Source organism: Macrobrachium rosenbergii, chromosome 19, assembly GCF_040412425.1.
Source record: "Macrobrachium rosenbergii isolate ZJJX-2024 chromosome 19, ASM4041242v1, whole genome shotgun sequence".
NCBI lineage: Eukaryota > Metazoa > Arthropoda > Malacostraca > Decapoda > Palaemonidae > Macrobrachium > Macrobrachium rosenbergii.
This window is the reverse complement of record NC_089759.1, coordinates 22,976,870-22,991,942: the sequence shown is the minus strand read 5'-3', so window position 1 is coordinate 22,991,942 and position 15,073 is coordinate 22,976,870. Positions and strand designations below refer to the sequence as shown.

General features: G+C 34.8%; 2 protein-coding genes across 6 annotated transcripts in view; one reads left to right on the top strand and one right to left on the bottom strand.

The window, feature by feature from the left end:
* The window catches only part of Kap3 (kinesin associated protein 3), a 261,015-nt gene that overhangs the window by 187,319 nt on the left and 58,623 nt on the right, over positions 1–15,073 (top strand). The window lies entirely within an intron of this gene.
* Positions 7,368–15,073, bottom strand: part of LOC136848735 (E3 ubiquitin-protein ligase TRIM37-like) — a 29,019-nt gene continuing 21,313 nt past the window's right edge. Inside the window, exons 14-17 of one of the 4 annotated variants that reach the window (XR_010856107.1) lie at positions 14,694–14,797; positions 13,478–13,773; positions 8,658–8,768; positions 7,368–8,203 (exon numbers count right to left, since the gene is read on the bottom strand). Coding sequence is in view for 3 of the 4 variants with exons in the window: in XM_067121277.1 (XP_066977378.1) it covers positions 8,029–8,203; positions 13,478–13,773; positions 14,694–14,797 (575 nt within the window). In the remaining variant the exon portion in view is untranslated. The remainder of the gene's footprint in view (positions 8,204–8,657; positions 8,769–13,477; positions 13,774–14,693; positions 14,798–15,073) is intronic. The other 3 variants (XM_067121278.1, XM_067121279.1, XM_067121277.1) reach the window with 3 other exon arrangements.

Below are 15,073 nucleotides of genomic sequence, written 5' to 3'. Positions count from 1 at the left end.
AACTACCCTAACCCAACTGTGGGATGTTGTACTTTAACAAATTGTAGGAGCACTTAACAGAATCATTTTGATTTCTGTTGCAACCAAGATTTTGCTTTAATTTTTTTTCGTTCTTTTTCTAAAGGCCTCCTTAACCAAAAGGTACTATACACAGTCCTTAGGTTAACTCAAGATTCGGGAAATTCCACATTTCTTCATAAAATCGAAAGAAAACGTGAAAAAGATTTAAATACCCCCAGAATATTAAATATCTGCTAGGGAAGACCATCTAACGATTCATGACATTTTTGTCAGATATCTTGCTGTAGAATTTCAATATATGAGCATGCAATCGGAAGATAGTGAGTATTCAGAAATGTTAACGATACCAAATTTGATATAAAATTTATTATTTAAAAATAGTTCAATATGCAGATTCGTAGGGTTGATTTTTATAGTTCTAAAAAATAAAAAGAGAAAGACGTACTGCATTTCCATGCAATCACCCAAATCATTTTACTTCAAAGACAGACCCCTTTCAGCATTTGGACTTCATTAACTTACGGGTTTATCAAAATTTGTTTGCGTTTTGGTAGGTAAAACTTGTAATTCTTCAAATTAAACCATATCCTGGTAGAACCATTAACTGCATTCATACATGGCCCGGTTTTCAATCTATGCAAAGATTTCAGGAAGTCACAATGCCGTTTTGGATAGGCCTACATTTTTCACTATGAAACTTGAAGCTCCTTGAAACCTCAGGAAAGTTCTGTTTTTCAATTCTCAGCAAGCCTTGTTGTGAAGATGTTTTTCCTGTACCTTCTACCCAGAAGGGGAGTGCTGCCAGTGCACCTCACGTGGTGCACTGCAGGCATTACTAAAGGCTTCTTTTTACAGCATCCTTTCCGTCCATAGCTCCACCCACTTTTTAGTCTTTTACTTTACCTCCGTTCCCACTTCCGTTCTTTAGTCTTTCCGTCCACACTGTGTAAAGCACTGAAAGGCTGAAAACGCTCCAATGCTTGGCTTTATGCCGAATTTCCGTAAATCAATTATTCCTGTGTCTTCTGGCCTCTGACTGCGTTTTACTACAGTAAATTAACTAGATTAATCACTGGGTGCATAAGTCACTGATAGGTCAACATGGTAAACAAAGTGAGTTTTAACGAAATGGGATTTTATTCTTAAATCAAACCAGGTGATTGTAGTTAATGCTAATGCCGTGGCTACTGGACTGCGAGAAACTAATATATATGTATATATGTATGTGTATATATATATATATATATATATATATATATATATATATATATATATATATATATGGTTGTGTGTGTGTGTGTATATAACTGAATCACGAAAATATGGAACGTGATGAATATATAAATAAAGATAAAATCCACGAAGGAAAGGGAAACACTGGAGTGCTGCTGTGCCTTTCGACTCTGTCGTCCTTTACTTAGCAGACCGAAGAAATATAAAAGAAAGTTTACAAGGAAAACTCATATAAATGACAGATGGGGATTACAAAGGAAAAATATGTACCCGGAATCCAACACAATTGAAGAATTATAAAAAAAAAATTATAGTAGAACTGCCAAAACAGGGTTAAATATTAAAGAGGTTTTACAAAGGATTAGGATTATACAAGGGGATGACTGACCACCAAAAAATATTAGTACAACAAAATTATTCTCTTTTTTGTAAACAATAACAATTTTTGCAAGATGAACATTTTTACAAATTAAAAACTATATTAAACATACGAATACATAGAAAATATTTGTAAGGTAACTAATTTGTAATAAAGTCAGTGATTTTATCTTTTAGGTCATTCTTGAACATTTTTCTAATACAGGGGTCCAAATAATACATGCCAGGGCCAAGGTTAAAATTACAGTTGGAAGTAAGCTGGATTATAGCGGATTCCAAAAGATTTCTTGAAGAGAAATCTTTCGATCTGGCAATCACTGAACTTTCAGTCCAGTTTATCCTATGAGAGTTTTCATTTAAACGAATGAATATAGCATTGGATGTTTGTCCAATTTTGACTGTATACTTATGTTGCTTAATACGTACATCTAAATCTTTGCTAGATTGGCCAATATAAAAAGAGGGGCAGTCCAACCATGGAATTTTTTATATTATGTTGTTGTTTTCTTTAGGGCTATTTTTATTAACATTCCTTTTAGTGTGTTATTATAGGAAAAAACGAGGTTGACATTAAAAGATTTTAATGATTTTATGTTTTCAAAACCACTCCTGTATTAGAAAAATGTTCAAGAATGACCTAAAAGATATAATCACTGACTTAATTACAAATTAGTTACCTTACGTATATTTTCTATGTATTCGTATGTTTAATATAATTTTTTATTTGTAAAAATGTTTATCTTGCAAAATTGTTATTGTTTACAAAAAAGAGAATTATTTTGTTGTACTAATATTTTTTGGTGGTCAGTCACCCCCTTGTATAATCTTTTAATTGTCCTGTCCCTGCTTCTGAACGGTTGATCCTAATCCTTAGTGAAACCTCTTAAATATTTAGCCCTATTTTGCCAGTTCTACTAATTCTTCAATTGTGTTGGATTCCAGGTACATATTTTTCCTTTGTAATCCCCATCTGTCATTTATATGAATTTTCTTTGTAAACTTACCTTTATGTTTCTTCAGTCTGCTAAGTAAAGGACCACAAAGTCGAAAAGTGTCGCAGCACTCCAATGTTTCCCTTTCCTTCGTGGATTTTATCTTTATATATATATATATATATATATATATATATATATATATATATGTGTGTGTGTGTGTGTGTGTGTGTGTGTGTGTGTGTGTGTGTGTGTATGTATGTGTTGCAAATGCCACAAGGAAAAGTCAGAGAGGGATATTGTGCAGATCAGTTTTATCAACGGTCTTTTTAACCGTTTGCATGTTCATATTTACTGCTTTTTCATCTTAACATACATATTTGTACATCTCTTCTATGTAGCAGTCCTTATATATATATATATATATATATATATATATATATATATATATATATATATATATATATATATATAAATATATATATAATATACATATATATTATATATGTGTATGATTATTTTTCTTTCATCGTAAACCTGTATATAATACTTGATCAATAAAATACATCAGTTTCAACAATATCAGTACTAAAATTCATTTTACCAGTGTGGTTCAAGTAACCCACTTAATTGCGACATCTGTGAAATGTTCAGCCCGCGACACTGGCGGCCGCACAGCGAACGAGAAATCGCTGTTAAACAGCTGCGGTTCTGGTTTCAGTTTATGCAAGGTCTAGGTTTATGCAGCTCATCGCGCGGGTGCTCTGTAACGTGAGATGCTTCCCCCGATAAGTGGAGGCTATTCCGTCTCCCCTCAAGGGTGGGGGCGGTCCCAAGAGATCCGTAACGGTGGAAACGAGAGTTGGAGAAGATGCGGTAAAGGGTAACGGTTTCGTATGTGTGTGGCTGGCTTGAGCATCCGTATCTTTGCCCCTTTAATAAACGTGGGCATGCACGCTGATAAAAATGACTTCAGCTCTCCAATTACATTTGTTAGGTATAAAAGTTACTTTAAAAATTAGAGAAGGGTGCACCATAAGATCATCAATCACGTGACGATTCCATATTAATACTGGATTTCACTGTACCTCCATTCATATACTCTCTTCCATCATACTTCCCACCCTCTTCTAACAATTATTCCATGGTGCAACTGCGACGTTTTCCTCCTGTTACACCTTTGTAGCCTTTTACTCTCAGTTTTCCTTTCATCGCTGAATGACCTCATAGGTCCCACAGCTTGGCTTTCGGCCTAAATTATATATTCTATTCTTGTTAATACCGAAAATTTTTCATGATGAAAAATTATTCAGGATTTGTTTTGCGGTATTTTGCTTAAGAGTTATTCGGATGTGGATTGTAAAAAGCCCTACAAATATTAACCTCATAGTTTCCTCAGAATTTGGTTATATTGTTTTGCAAGTTATAATCATGTAGCCTATATACATTTATAAGATTTAAGATGTACGAACTGTTATTGTATTCATATTTTCACTGACGAATCTAATTAATTTCTCTCCTAGACAAGCGACGACCATAATGTGTTTACTGTAGAGTTGAATGAAGCGCGAGATATTGTTGTTTGATTAAATTATACAAAATACAACCAATTTAATGATCTACGAGTACTTACTATTTCCAGATAAGTGTACTTATTTTAAATGCTGTTTCTAAATACCAGTTTATAATGAATAAAATAGCATGCGTTTGGAATTCTGGAGTCACTGTTTGGGATGTTTATGTAGAACTATGCACATTACCGAGAGAGACGGAGAGAGGCATTTATGATAGCAAACATCTTGTAGTGGGATAGTGCCATCAGTGCACCTCACGTGGTGCACTGTAGGCATTACTTGAGATTCTTTGCAGCGTTCCTTCGACCCCTAGCTGCAACCCCTTTCATTCCTGTTATTGTACATACTTTCACACATTCTCTTCCATCTTACTTTGTATCTTCTATTCCTAACAATTGTTTCACAGTGCAACTGCGAGGTCTTCCTCCGGTTACACCTGTAAAACCTTCTTGACTCTCAATTTGCCGTTCAGCGCTGAATAACCTCATGGGTACCGGCGATTGGCCTTTGGCCTAAATTTTATATTCCAGTAACAAACATAACACAAGCATACAATATTTTTCCCGTATCTAATTAATACGGATCATGGCTTTGACTAATAATCTTCTATGCAGTTTAACAAGAAGAGAGCAAATTTAAAAAAAAAAAACTAAAGACTATCTTATCCTGCAGGAGCTACGATACTAACGAGAAAACACTGAAAGACAATTATAAAATATAAGAAGCACCTTATTTTGAAAACGTACAAGGGCCCACCAGAGGGAGAATTATCCCTGTGGAGGCCTGTACATAAAACCATATTCGATCTTGCTTATACTGCTATTTAATCTTTGCTTCAACAGGTGCCAGTGCTAACCTCGTATCGTATTTGTATGGCAAATTTGTCCAAAAATGTTTTCGTCAACTTCCTCGCCGCTTTTGCGAGTATCTGCAATTACCAGGAGCAGCCCGATAGTATAGTTTGCATCTCTGCCCTTTGAGATCTATCTTAACAACTGTTTGTTGGTTACGCGTCCTAGCTTCGGAGTATAGTACATAAACTCATCACAAAGTATAGACACTTACTTCTTGTGGTCCGTAGAATATATTTACTTAAACTCGATGCCTGTTCACAATCATCTTCAGTTCACCAGACTGCTGTTCAAGGTTCTGCCTCAGGTTAACTTGATCTCGATTGAGTGTTATTTTTCAATATGCTTTTGCGATCCCTAGCTTTGCCTTGTAGTTAATGGCAAACTAGAGTAATATTAAGCTGGGCTTTTGCCACAACAGGCTCTTACAATTTAGGACAGTGCGGATAAGTAGTACCTGGAGCTCCTGTGTTACAAATTCCGCCCATGAGCCTGTGCTTAATAAAGCTTCGGCTTGGGAGCTACATAACTTAGCTTCCTTATCTCGATGTGTTCTTTAACACCTCCATAGCCATTAGTTCAGTTAGTGCAAGTCATAACCATTACATCTTTGAATCTGCCAGTCCTGCCATTATATCTATAAACTCCTCATAAAACACTGCATTTACCCTCCCATGTACTCCTGGTTTTCTCTTCTGTTGACACACACACACACACACACACACACACACACACAGTATGACCTGTCGACTGATTAAGAATTCTCATCGAGAAACGGAAGGGAAAGTTTAAAAGTTATGATGGAAGTTTGGTCCCAACACAGTGCTAATGTTTAGCCTTAAAGTTTTCATGTCTTCTGTTTGGAGTAGCGTAAGAAAATGTTAAAAGTTAATAACCTTTACTAATCCTGAGGTTTTGACGCAATGTCCGCACTTGCGGTATGTAACTTCAAATGCAGTTTTGCGTTTTTTAATCACACCAAGATAGTTATCGTAAACAAATATTACCATCATCTCCATTATTTTTTTATACATGTTTTTTTTCCTTAAGTGGGATTAGGTATGAATTTAATTTTCTCCCCTTCTCTCTGTCCTGTGCTCTTTCTCACCTGAACTCCCATCAGGTCTAGGTCTTCACGTTCTCTTTTCCCACAATTTCCTGGGGCTTCCTAAAGGTCTTCACCCTACTGTTTCCTTATTTACCTCATTTCTGATCAGTCGTTCCTCATCCGTTGTCTTCATTATGCCGCAAGCACCTAAATCTGAGATTTTTTTTTTTTCTCCTGCTGCTGGACTCCACACAACTCTTCACCACTTCGACTCTATCCGTAACATTTTGGCATTGTATAGTCACATCTTATAAAAATTTCCGCCATTTGTTTGTAAACGGATGTTGCATAGAGTAGCACACATGTTATATATGTTCAAATTTTTCTGTTAATAGGATATTTTTGTTAACCAGTAGTTTTATAGTTTCTTTCCACTACATCTAGGCTATTGCTACTATTTTTTCCAACTGCCAGCTCAATCCACACTTCACAATTCAGTGTTCCTAATGCAACATGCACTTCTTTTAAGGCCACTCCATCTACTGGAGATGGATATTTAAAATCTCTATGTATATGATCCTGAGCATCATTGACACTATTAGGTGAATAGTATAGAGTTCACCCCATACCTTTTCCACAGCAGCCTACTTGTACTTTTTCCTTATTTTCCTTTCTGGTCACCATTAAGCTTTGTTTACTTTTGATTTTCAGTCATCCCCCCATTCTGATCTTCCAACTTTCAAACATTTCCAAGACCTCTTTCTCAGATTCTCATGTTACAGCAGCTCCTAGGAACCATTCTTCTGCACTATGTAATTTCCTACATTGCTATGGTAAAGGGCTCAGAGCTGTACCTTGATGGACACCAACATTGTGTTATATGATAAGAGTAACATCACTGGTTGGACTTTCTGGTACCTGCTGCCTCCATAATGCCCATCTCCAGTTCAGACGTGTGCTGTAATCTCCTCCTTTTAGCATGGTACTTCTATTATAAAGCAACATTTTACAACAAGCAGAATGGATTTTTGCTTCATGGGTATACTGGTCCAACTTTGAAATGAAGCTCTAAGGCTCCTAAAGCAATGGCTTACACACTACTTAGAAAAAATGGTTTACATTTGTTAGATTTTTGTTTGTATTTGTATTGCAACATAGTCATCTGAAGTTCTGTTAATTTCAACCTTATTCTTGTACATTTTGTGTTGTTTGCAGAATTGCCATTGCCATTTGTCTTACTAAAAGTTTTCTCCTTGCAAAAACCTTTACAATCAACTGCATCCAGGTTATCCATCAAAATATACATGTACTGCGAGGAAAAAATGTCATATTTTCAAAAATTTATTTATTTTTACATATTTAAAATAAATACATTCTGGTAATAAAAACAAATATCTTATAGAAAAGTCAAGCAAAGCATGACAGTAAAGCAAAAGTAAAAAAAGAACGGATACAAAAACTGTTTGAAACGGCACATATTTTTTCAGTTTGCTAATACCAAATTATAAATTCATTTTGTTGAATCTTGCAATTTTAATATTTAATTTCAATTGATTTTCTGGATTTCATCCGATACTGATGAAATGTATTACTTAACTCAGGTGGTCTGCCATTTCATGAATAAGATTAAGATTCACAAGTCTGGAAAAAAAAGAGTACTACCGTATATCCTGAAGTTGCAGTTGCAACACCACCACAAAAGAGGCAACATTGAATACAATACTAACAGCATTAATTACAGCTGAACATCTAACAAAAACTTAATTTCGTGAAACTAATTCATTAAAAAAATTTTTCTTGTATGATTGACTTTTTTTCAGTTCAGCTAGTATCCCTGTATCAACAAATGCAATCTCTTAAAACTTCAGAGGAAGTACAAAAATTTACTTAAGAAAACTTTATGAACAACTGAATTTCTACAGCAGTAGATACGTCAGAGTTCACTTATTTTCAGTTAATGCACGCGACAAAGGAGCTATGTCTTTTTACTGTCACTTGTCGTCCTTTGTTGGTCTGCGATCTTCCTTGTCTCTGTGTTTGTCCGAAGTTTTATCCTGGGTATATTTCTCTGCGGGCACCTTGAAGCCAAGGGCAAACGGGAGGCCTGCTGCTGCTGCTGCTGCAACCCACCCGACTTTTTCACCTCCTTTGGTTTCGGCCATTTTGCTGAGGAAAAATTAAATTACAATTAGGTACCAAAGACCTACATTCTTTGTTTGTACTTCAGTAACATAAATACTATAATAGTACCTATATTCAATTTCAGTCATTTGAAAATTAGTGTAAGACAAATTAATCACCAGTATGAGAAAAGCAACCTAAATTCCCTAATATGTTCCATAACTTGCCACTTTTAACTTTGTACCTGTTCCACTATCTGATAAAACTGTCTTTTTCATAAATGCAGTTTGGCCAATTTGTGAACAATTAATTTTTAGCCTTAGAACAGCTTCCACATAACAGACCATAATCACATACCCATTCCTATTGGCTCTATAACACTAATTACATTCAAATATCAGTTAAAGTATATATTTTTTTTCAATTTTATTTTCTAATTTATCTTGAAGCCACATATCTATATGAATTTCAAGTTGTTTAAGCATATTACAAGACTCACCTCTTCCAAGATAGAATCCATATATAACAAATCATTACATTATATTTGCTTAGTTTTCAAATGTGGCAGCTTTGTCCAGACATTATGCATCAAACTGGACACAGATTGTACCTTATGACCAAAAGAAACAAGTATTATGAGAATTGCTCCAGGCCAAGAACATGTATGCTGTACTCGCAACACAACCAAGCAGTCCACAAAACACACTGCCTAAGTATAAAAAAATAGAAAGCAAAATTGTTTATAAAAACAGGGTGAAAAGTAACAATCCAAGCAAACAAGAATAAGGGCACCGATAAGGCTCCCTGACCTGGTTTTAACCCAACAAACCAGCAATGGAATGGGATGGAATATAAAATTTAGGCCAAAGGCCAAGTGCTGGGACCTATGAGGTCATTCAGCACTGAAAGGGAAATTGAGAGTAAAAAGGTTTAAAAAGTGTAACAGGAGGAAAACCTCGCAGTTACACTATGAAACAATTGATAGGAGAGGGTGGACAGTACAATGGAAAATAGTATGAATGGAGGTACAATAAAAGGAATGAAAAGGGTTGCAGTTAGGGGCTAAAAGGATGCTGCAAAGAACCTCTAGTAATGCCTAGAGTGCACCGCTTGAGGTGCACAGATGAGGGCCAGCAATGGAAGGCACTGGTAAAGTTGTGGTTTTTAACTCAGAGAAACTTAAGCTGCTTATTAGTGTGTTGTAATACCCCTCTTCTCATTCTATTGGTCTTATCTGCTCTTTTTCGATGTTTACCATACGTTATAGGTAATTTTAATGTAAAACTTACTTCCCTATTCTTCTGGCCCTGTCTACTCCTTTTCAGTGTTTCAATATAGTTTGGTCAAGTCTGAAATCGAATGCTGTTCCTCATGGTCCTAAGCCTAAACAGTATTGGTCCCTCTAGGTTGAATAACATTTACAGTTCAGTCTCTTTTCCTCAGTAATTCTCACCAAACTGTCTCCATTATTCCACTAATATTACATTTAAATTAACCATTCAATTAGCTTCCTTCAAGATAATAACCACCATCTCAACTTCAGTTAAAAATTCTCATTTCTTGTCTTAAATTTCAATGAAAGAAAGATGGTCAGATTCAAACAAAGACCATTTTATTCTACAATTGGTTTTCTAAACTTTCTTCAGTACCAAGCATATAGTGTGTGACTATGCCCATATTCCTGAAGCACTTAATTTTCTGAGAAAATCATGAATACTATGAAGCTACAAAATTATAGTTTATTCAGAACAATCCAAAACTTCATAAAATCTACTGAGCAAATGACAAGAGCCATAAAAGAAGCACAAATAAATACTGACCTGATTCATCTCCCTATGGTTATCCATGGAATGAGACAAGGTAAAGAGAAGAAAACACATATTAAACATGCCCACATGTAAGAAATTCAGAAGTAACAATTTTTTATTTAATCTGTACTTTACAAAAGTCTTATTAAAAGAATTTTAGTAACTTCAGAACAGTATCTTCCAAGGAATGATGTATTTAAATATAAAATTCACTGATTATGAAATAAATATATTTTGGCGTAAATTCCATTTGTTCTAACTCTCATAAGGATCCACTCTGGTAAGAATTTACCTAACTAGTGTCTAATCTAAGTCAACTATCATAAGCACTACTGAAAGATAGAATACAAATAGCTGTTCACAATAATGGGAGCAAAAGCACTTGCTGACTCTATGCTATCATGAGTAACTAGAGCAATTAAAAAACCATGCAACACAATACAATAACCAGCAAACTCATGTCAGCATCATATTTAATACTCAAAGAACCTCAAGAAATGCACCAATTCCTAACAACTCAAGAAGCATACTTACCTATTAAAACATCTGCATAAAATTTCAAGAGATTGAATAAGACAAAGAAAGAAAGAAAAAAAAAATGACAACAAAAGCACAGTAAACCCACACAATTAAGGCACAAGACATGTTGTGGAGGACACTGGATGACATTAGAGGATGTACAGTGAAAAACAAAGTGCTGGTGTTTCACCAGTGCATATTAATAAACTCGTAACCTGACTAAAGGAAGTTGAGTCTTTTATATAAGAGCTTTCAAGTGCTGATGATTCAACTAAAAAGAGCAGAACAACAACACGGGGGGGGGGGGGGATGCAGGCACAACTTATCAAGTCACTATCAAAAGATGGTATCACAACATTCTATGCTTAAATTCATGTGTGAAATTGCACCATGTGAAGTTACACATATAAACAGAATAATATTTGAAAGAAAAATCGCTACTATTCTGGCTACAAAATCTTTCAAACAGAAACAAACTGGAAACCTCACCCTTGAAAACACAATTGCAAAATTAGTCTTCAATAAGATTTTTAATCCCACAACCTACAACTGCCTTTGATTAAAGACAGCTTTTACTTCCTTTCCTTTATTAGCTAGGAAAGAAGCAAAATCCCCTAAAAATTTAACAGAACATTTCAACATAATCTTTCCTATGTTGTGTGTGTGTGTGTGTGTGTGTATATGTGTACAGTCATCAGTAGAATACTAAGATGTTACAAAGAGCAGTACTGCACATAACTTCAATTAAAAATTAAATAAATGCAACAACTTACACAGGCATACTCAAAATATGAAAACTACATACATTTGTGTGTATGTACATATTTAAAAAAAAAAAAATTTACAAAAGTAGTGGTCAGTTTGTTTTCCCAGGGACAAGTGAGCCACACAATTCAAGTGTTTATGCTAATCCGTGTGAGATCTCTTACTCAAGACCCTAAGCCTAGCTAATGACTAACACCAATATAAATATTTTATCTAAAGTGCTTTACTAAAGAATTATAAAACGGGGACAAGTCTAGCTGAGTAAAAAAAAAAAAAAAAAAAAAAAAAAAAAAAAAAAAAAAAAAAAATTATATAGGCTATCTGATGATGATATTTTAGGCAGTACCATAGTTTTAACAAATCAAAAACTTCTTGAATTATACAATATTGTTTTTTCAATAAATACTTATATGAGGCTATATGCAGTTACATGTCATTCTGGGATTAGAACAATCTGACAAGCACAGCAGTAAATTTAATGAGTGGTAATTAAGGTTTACTCTATTCTTAAGGGTTCAAAATCTGTCCTTGGTGCTGAACTACATTATCAAAGCCCATCAAATTCTGGAATTTTTTCTTAAGAGTAGAGGCAGTGGAGCAGACGCTATTTTTCTAAAACTAGTTCTGACAAGAGATGAGTAGAGGGGAAGAAAAAAGACTGGGGCCTAACCCAAAAGTATGCAATTGTGGACCACACTATATCCTGTTAAGATGTACTGACCAGCATTGTAAACTGCATGGAAGGCACGTGCTATACAGTACTGTATTAAAATTTGAGGCCAATGCTTCAAAATACCTTGTACAATAAAGGGCAACTGTTAAAGTGATTTGTCAGAAGCCATAATACCAAATAAAACAAATAATGTTAAGATGTATTTTGTCCCCACGAAAGTAACTCTGTGAAGGCTAAATTGCAAAGTACACAAACTACTAACAGTAACCTTATGACAAAGGAAAAACCATAATAACCTAAGACAGAAGCTAATACTGTACACAATTTATGTAAAAATTATACAGTACATAATAATTCACAGCATACCTAATCACACTTATTATCAAATATACTTTATACATGTAGTAAGAAATGATTATCTAAAATCCTACCAAAGACTCACTCATGATAAGAGGATTCCTTAAAGTAATGCACTGTAAACTCCAGTACACAGTGTTTGATGCACAAGATGCAAAAGAAGTGAAAAGCTTTTACTCTCAAGCAGGCCCAAAACTCCATTACACTGAGCACAAGTACAACAAAAATTTCAAGTGAACAAGAAAACTTTTTTTTCTCATGCAAGCTTAAACAGATAAAGAGATGTAAACCATCCATAGAAATATTACAGCATTATGTAAACTCATAAAACTTTAAATTAATGATGTAGGTTTTTTAATTGTGCTCTAAATGCAACTATAGTCCACTCAACAATGCAACTTTCATGCATCATTTGACAAAAACCATTAAAATTCAAGCAAGGAAAAAAGATAAGCATTCTTATGACTTCCGCCACCAAATTCCCAAGAAATTGTTTTTAGATAATGAAATAAACCCTTGAAATGAAACAGACAAGATTGTTAACACTTTCCAAAGTGACATCAGGACACTGATAATTTTTCCCATTTTAATGAAACTAAGGAAGGAAATTTCCAAAGTATTATGTTTGACAAATATCAAGTTATGCTTTGAATCTGATACAATATTTACCACATGACCAAATTTTAATGGAACATTACATCCACCTTTCTAATCTTGAAAAATACCACTTCTGGCTAACTTTATAAAAACAAGTTGGAATATGCAACATTCTCTCTATCACCGGGTAAATGACAATACGTGTAAACACAGGTCTGATTCATTTTGGAAGGAGCCTATCCATTCAGTTATTCATTTTTGTCACCCGTATTAAAAATTAATACAGCACTACTGAGGCTTTGCCCTAAAAAGTAGCAAGGAAAAAAATACTGATAAAACTACAAAAGCATTATCTATAATGAAAGCAAAACATTACTCATCACTGGATGCTCATCCGCTGAACCCTAAAATCATACCATAAATCGTACCCAGTTAGTGAGAAAGCCTTAATCTCTTCCAAATATTCCCAGGAGAGCAAGTCTTAATGATAAAAAAATCACCAATATAGAAGGAAGAGAAAAATGCCCCAATGAATCCTTTGCTGACTGATTCCAGTGATGGAATCTAGCTGCAAATACTTCAAGATGGTAGTGATCTTACTTCATGCGTGCGATGAGCCTCGCAGTGTTGAGAGCAGGGATGCAAGGTACCTCTGTTCCGCTGTCACTAACGTTTCCGCTAGTGGTATCGGCACTGACACTGCTTTCCCCTCCGCAAGCTGCTCCAACCCCAGCTACTGCTCCACTTGCCGCAGATGAAACAGGTATAGCAGAAGCTCCTGAGGCCCCCAGTGACTCTGGCTCCTCAGCTCCAGAAATGGGGCCTTCATCTAAAGTCATGTCTGACAATGAAACAGGATCTAAAGACAGGTCGCCTATGGATGACTCGCTCAGATCCTGAAAGACAAAACAGGACATCGCAATAAATGTAACATTTCTATTCAGGAAAATGTAAATGTTATTGATTAACATTTATGAGAAGTCCCACAACACTGTAAGGCACTTTATCACCTATATTATAGATGACTCACTCAGATCCTGGAAGACAAAACAGGACATCACAATAAATATAACGTTTCCACTCAGGAAAAAAACAGAAATATTGATTAACATTTATGTGAAGTCCCACAACACTATAAGGCACTTCAGCACTCACATTACTTTAAATAACTCACACCTCACTTTCTCATGACAAAAACAAAGGATAACTTCACTAAATGAAAAGTGTGAAGCATTACAACATTCTTTGAAAATACAATATTAAAAGACTGAAAATAATTCAAGACTACATGCAACAACAAAAAAAGATTAGAGCAACATTTACTATTAACTCAACACAATATGAAGAAAAATTTAACATTGTTTACTACCATATCCATAAGCTCACAAGAAGGCTAAAAAAGAATAAATCATAGAAACTCATTCCCAGTTAACTGGAAGATTATAATGCCTAGATGGCTGGCAACAAAATGTGTGCATGCCCTCAAAACTTGTGTACACCTAGGTATAACCAGAAGTAATTAGAATATCCCTTCAGCCACTGATTTATTTCTTTTATATCTTGTTATACTACTTTCCTACAAAGTTGTCCAAATTTTGTCCTCAGTTTTCGCCCTCATTTCATTTTGCAAGCTTTCGAGGTATATAACTTCATCAGCAGGCTGAAAGTATTAACAAAACATAATCTCAGCCTGATGATGAGGTTGTATGTCCCAAAAGCTTGGAAAATAAAATGTTCCACCTAGTCTTGGCAATATTATTCGTTATATAAAGCTAAAATTTCCGAGTAACTGTCCTATTACTGAGAACATGTTTACCTTATCTGCAACATTTGAAACACACTGTGGCTCCTTCTTTGCTTCTTCAGTTACATGGTGACTGTAGAGAGAAGGACGTGGTGCTAGTGGAGGACGATATGTACCTAAAATACATTTGATATTAAGAAAATATTTAGCAAATTTTATTTAGATATGATCAAGTTTTAAGCATTCTGTTAATCTTCAAATACACTAAATATAACCATTTTAAAATACATAAAATCTTAACATCTGTAAGAACAAGAATGTACTAATTTATTTTAAGCATTTGGTATCTGATGCTTTAATACTTATCAATAAGGTCAACATAAAAACAGGTTTGTTGAGAGGTTTTGAGGATCTTAAGTAATTTTCTGCATAGCCCATTTTAATGAACACAG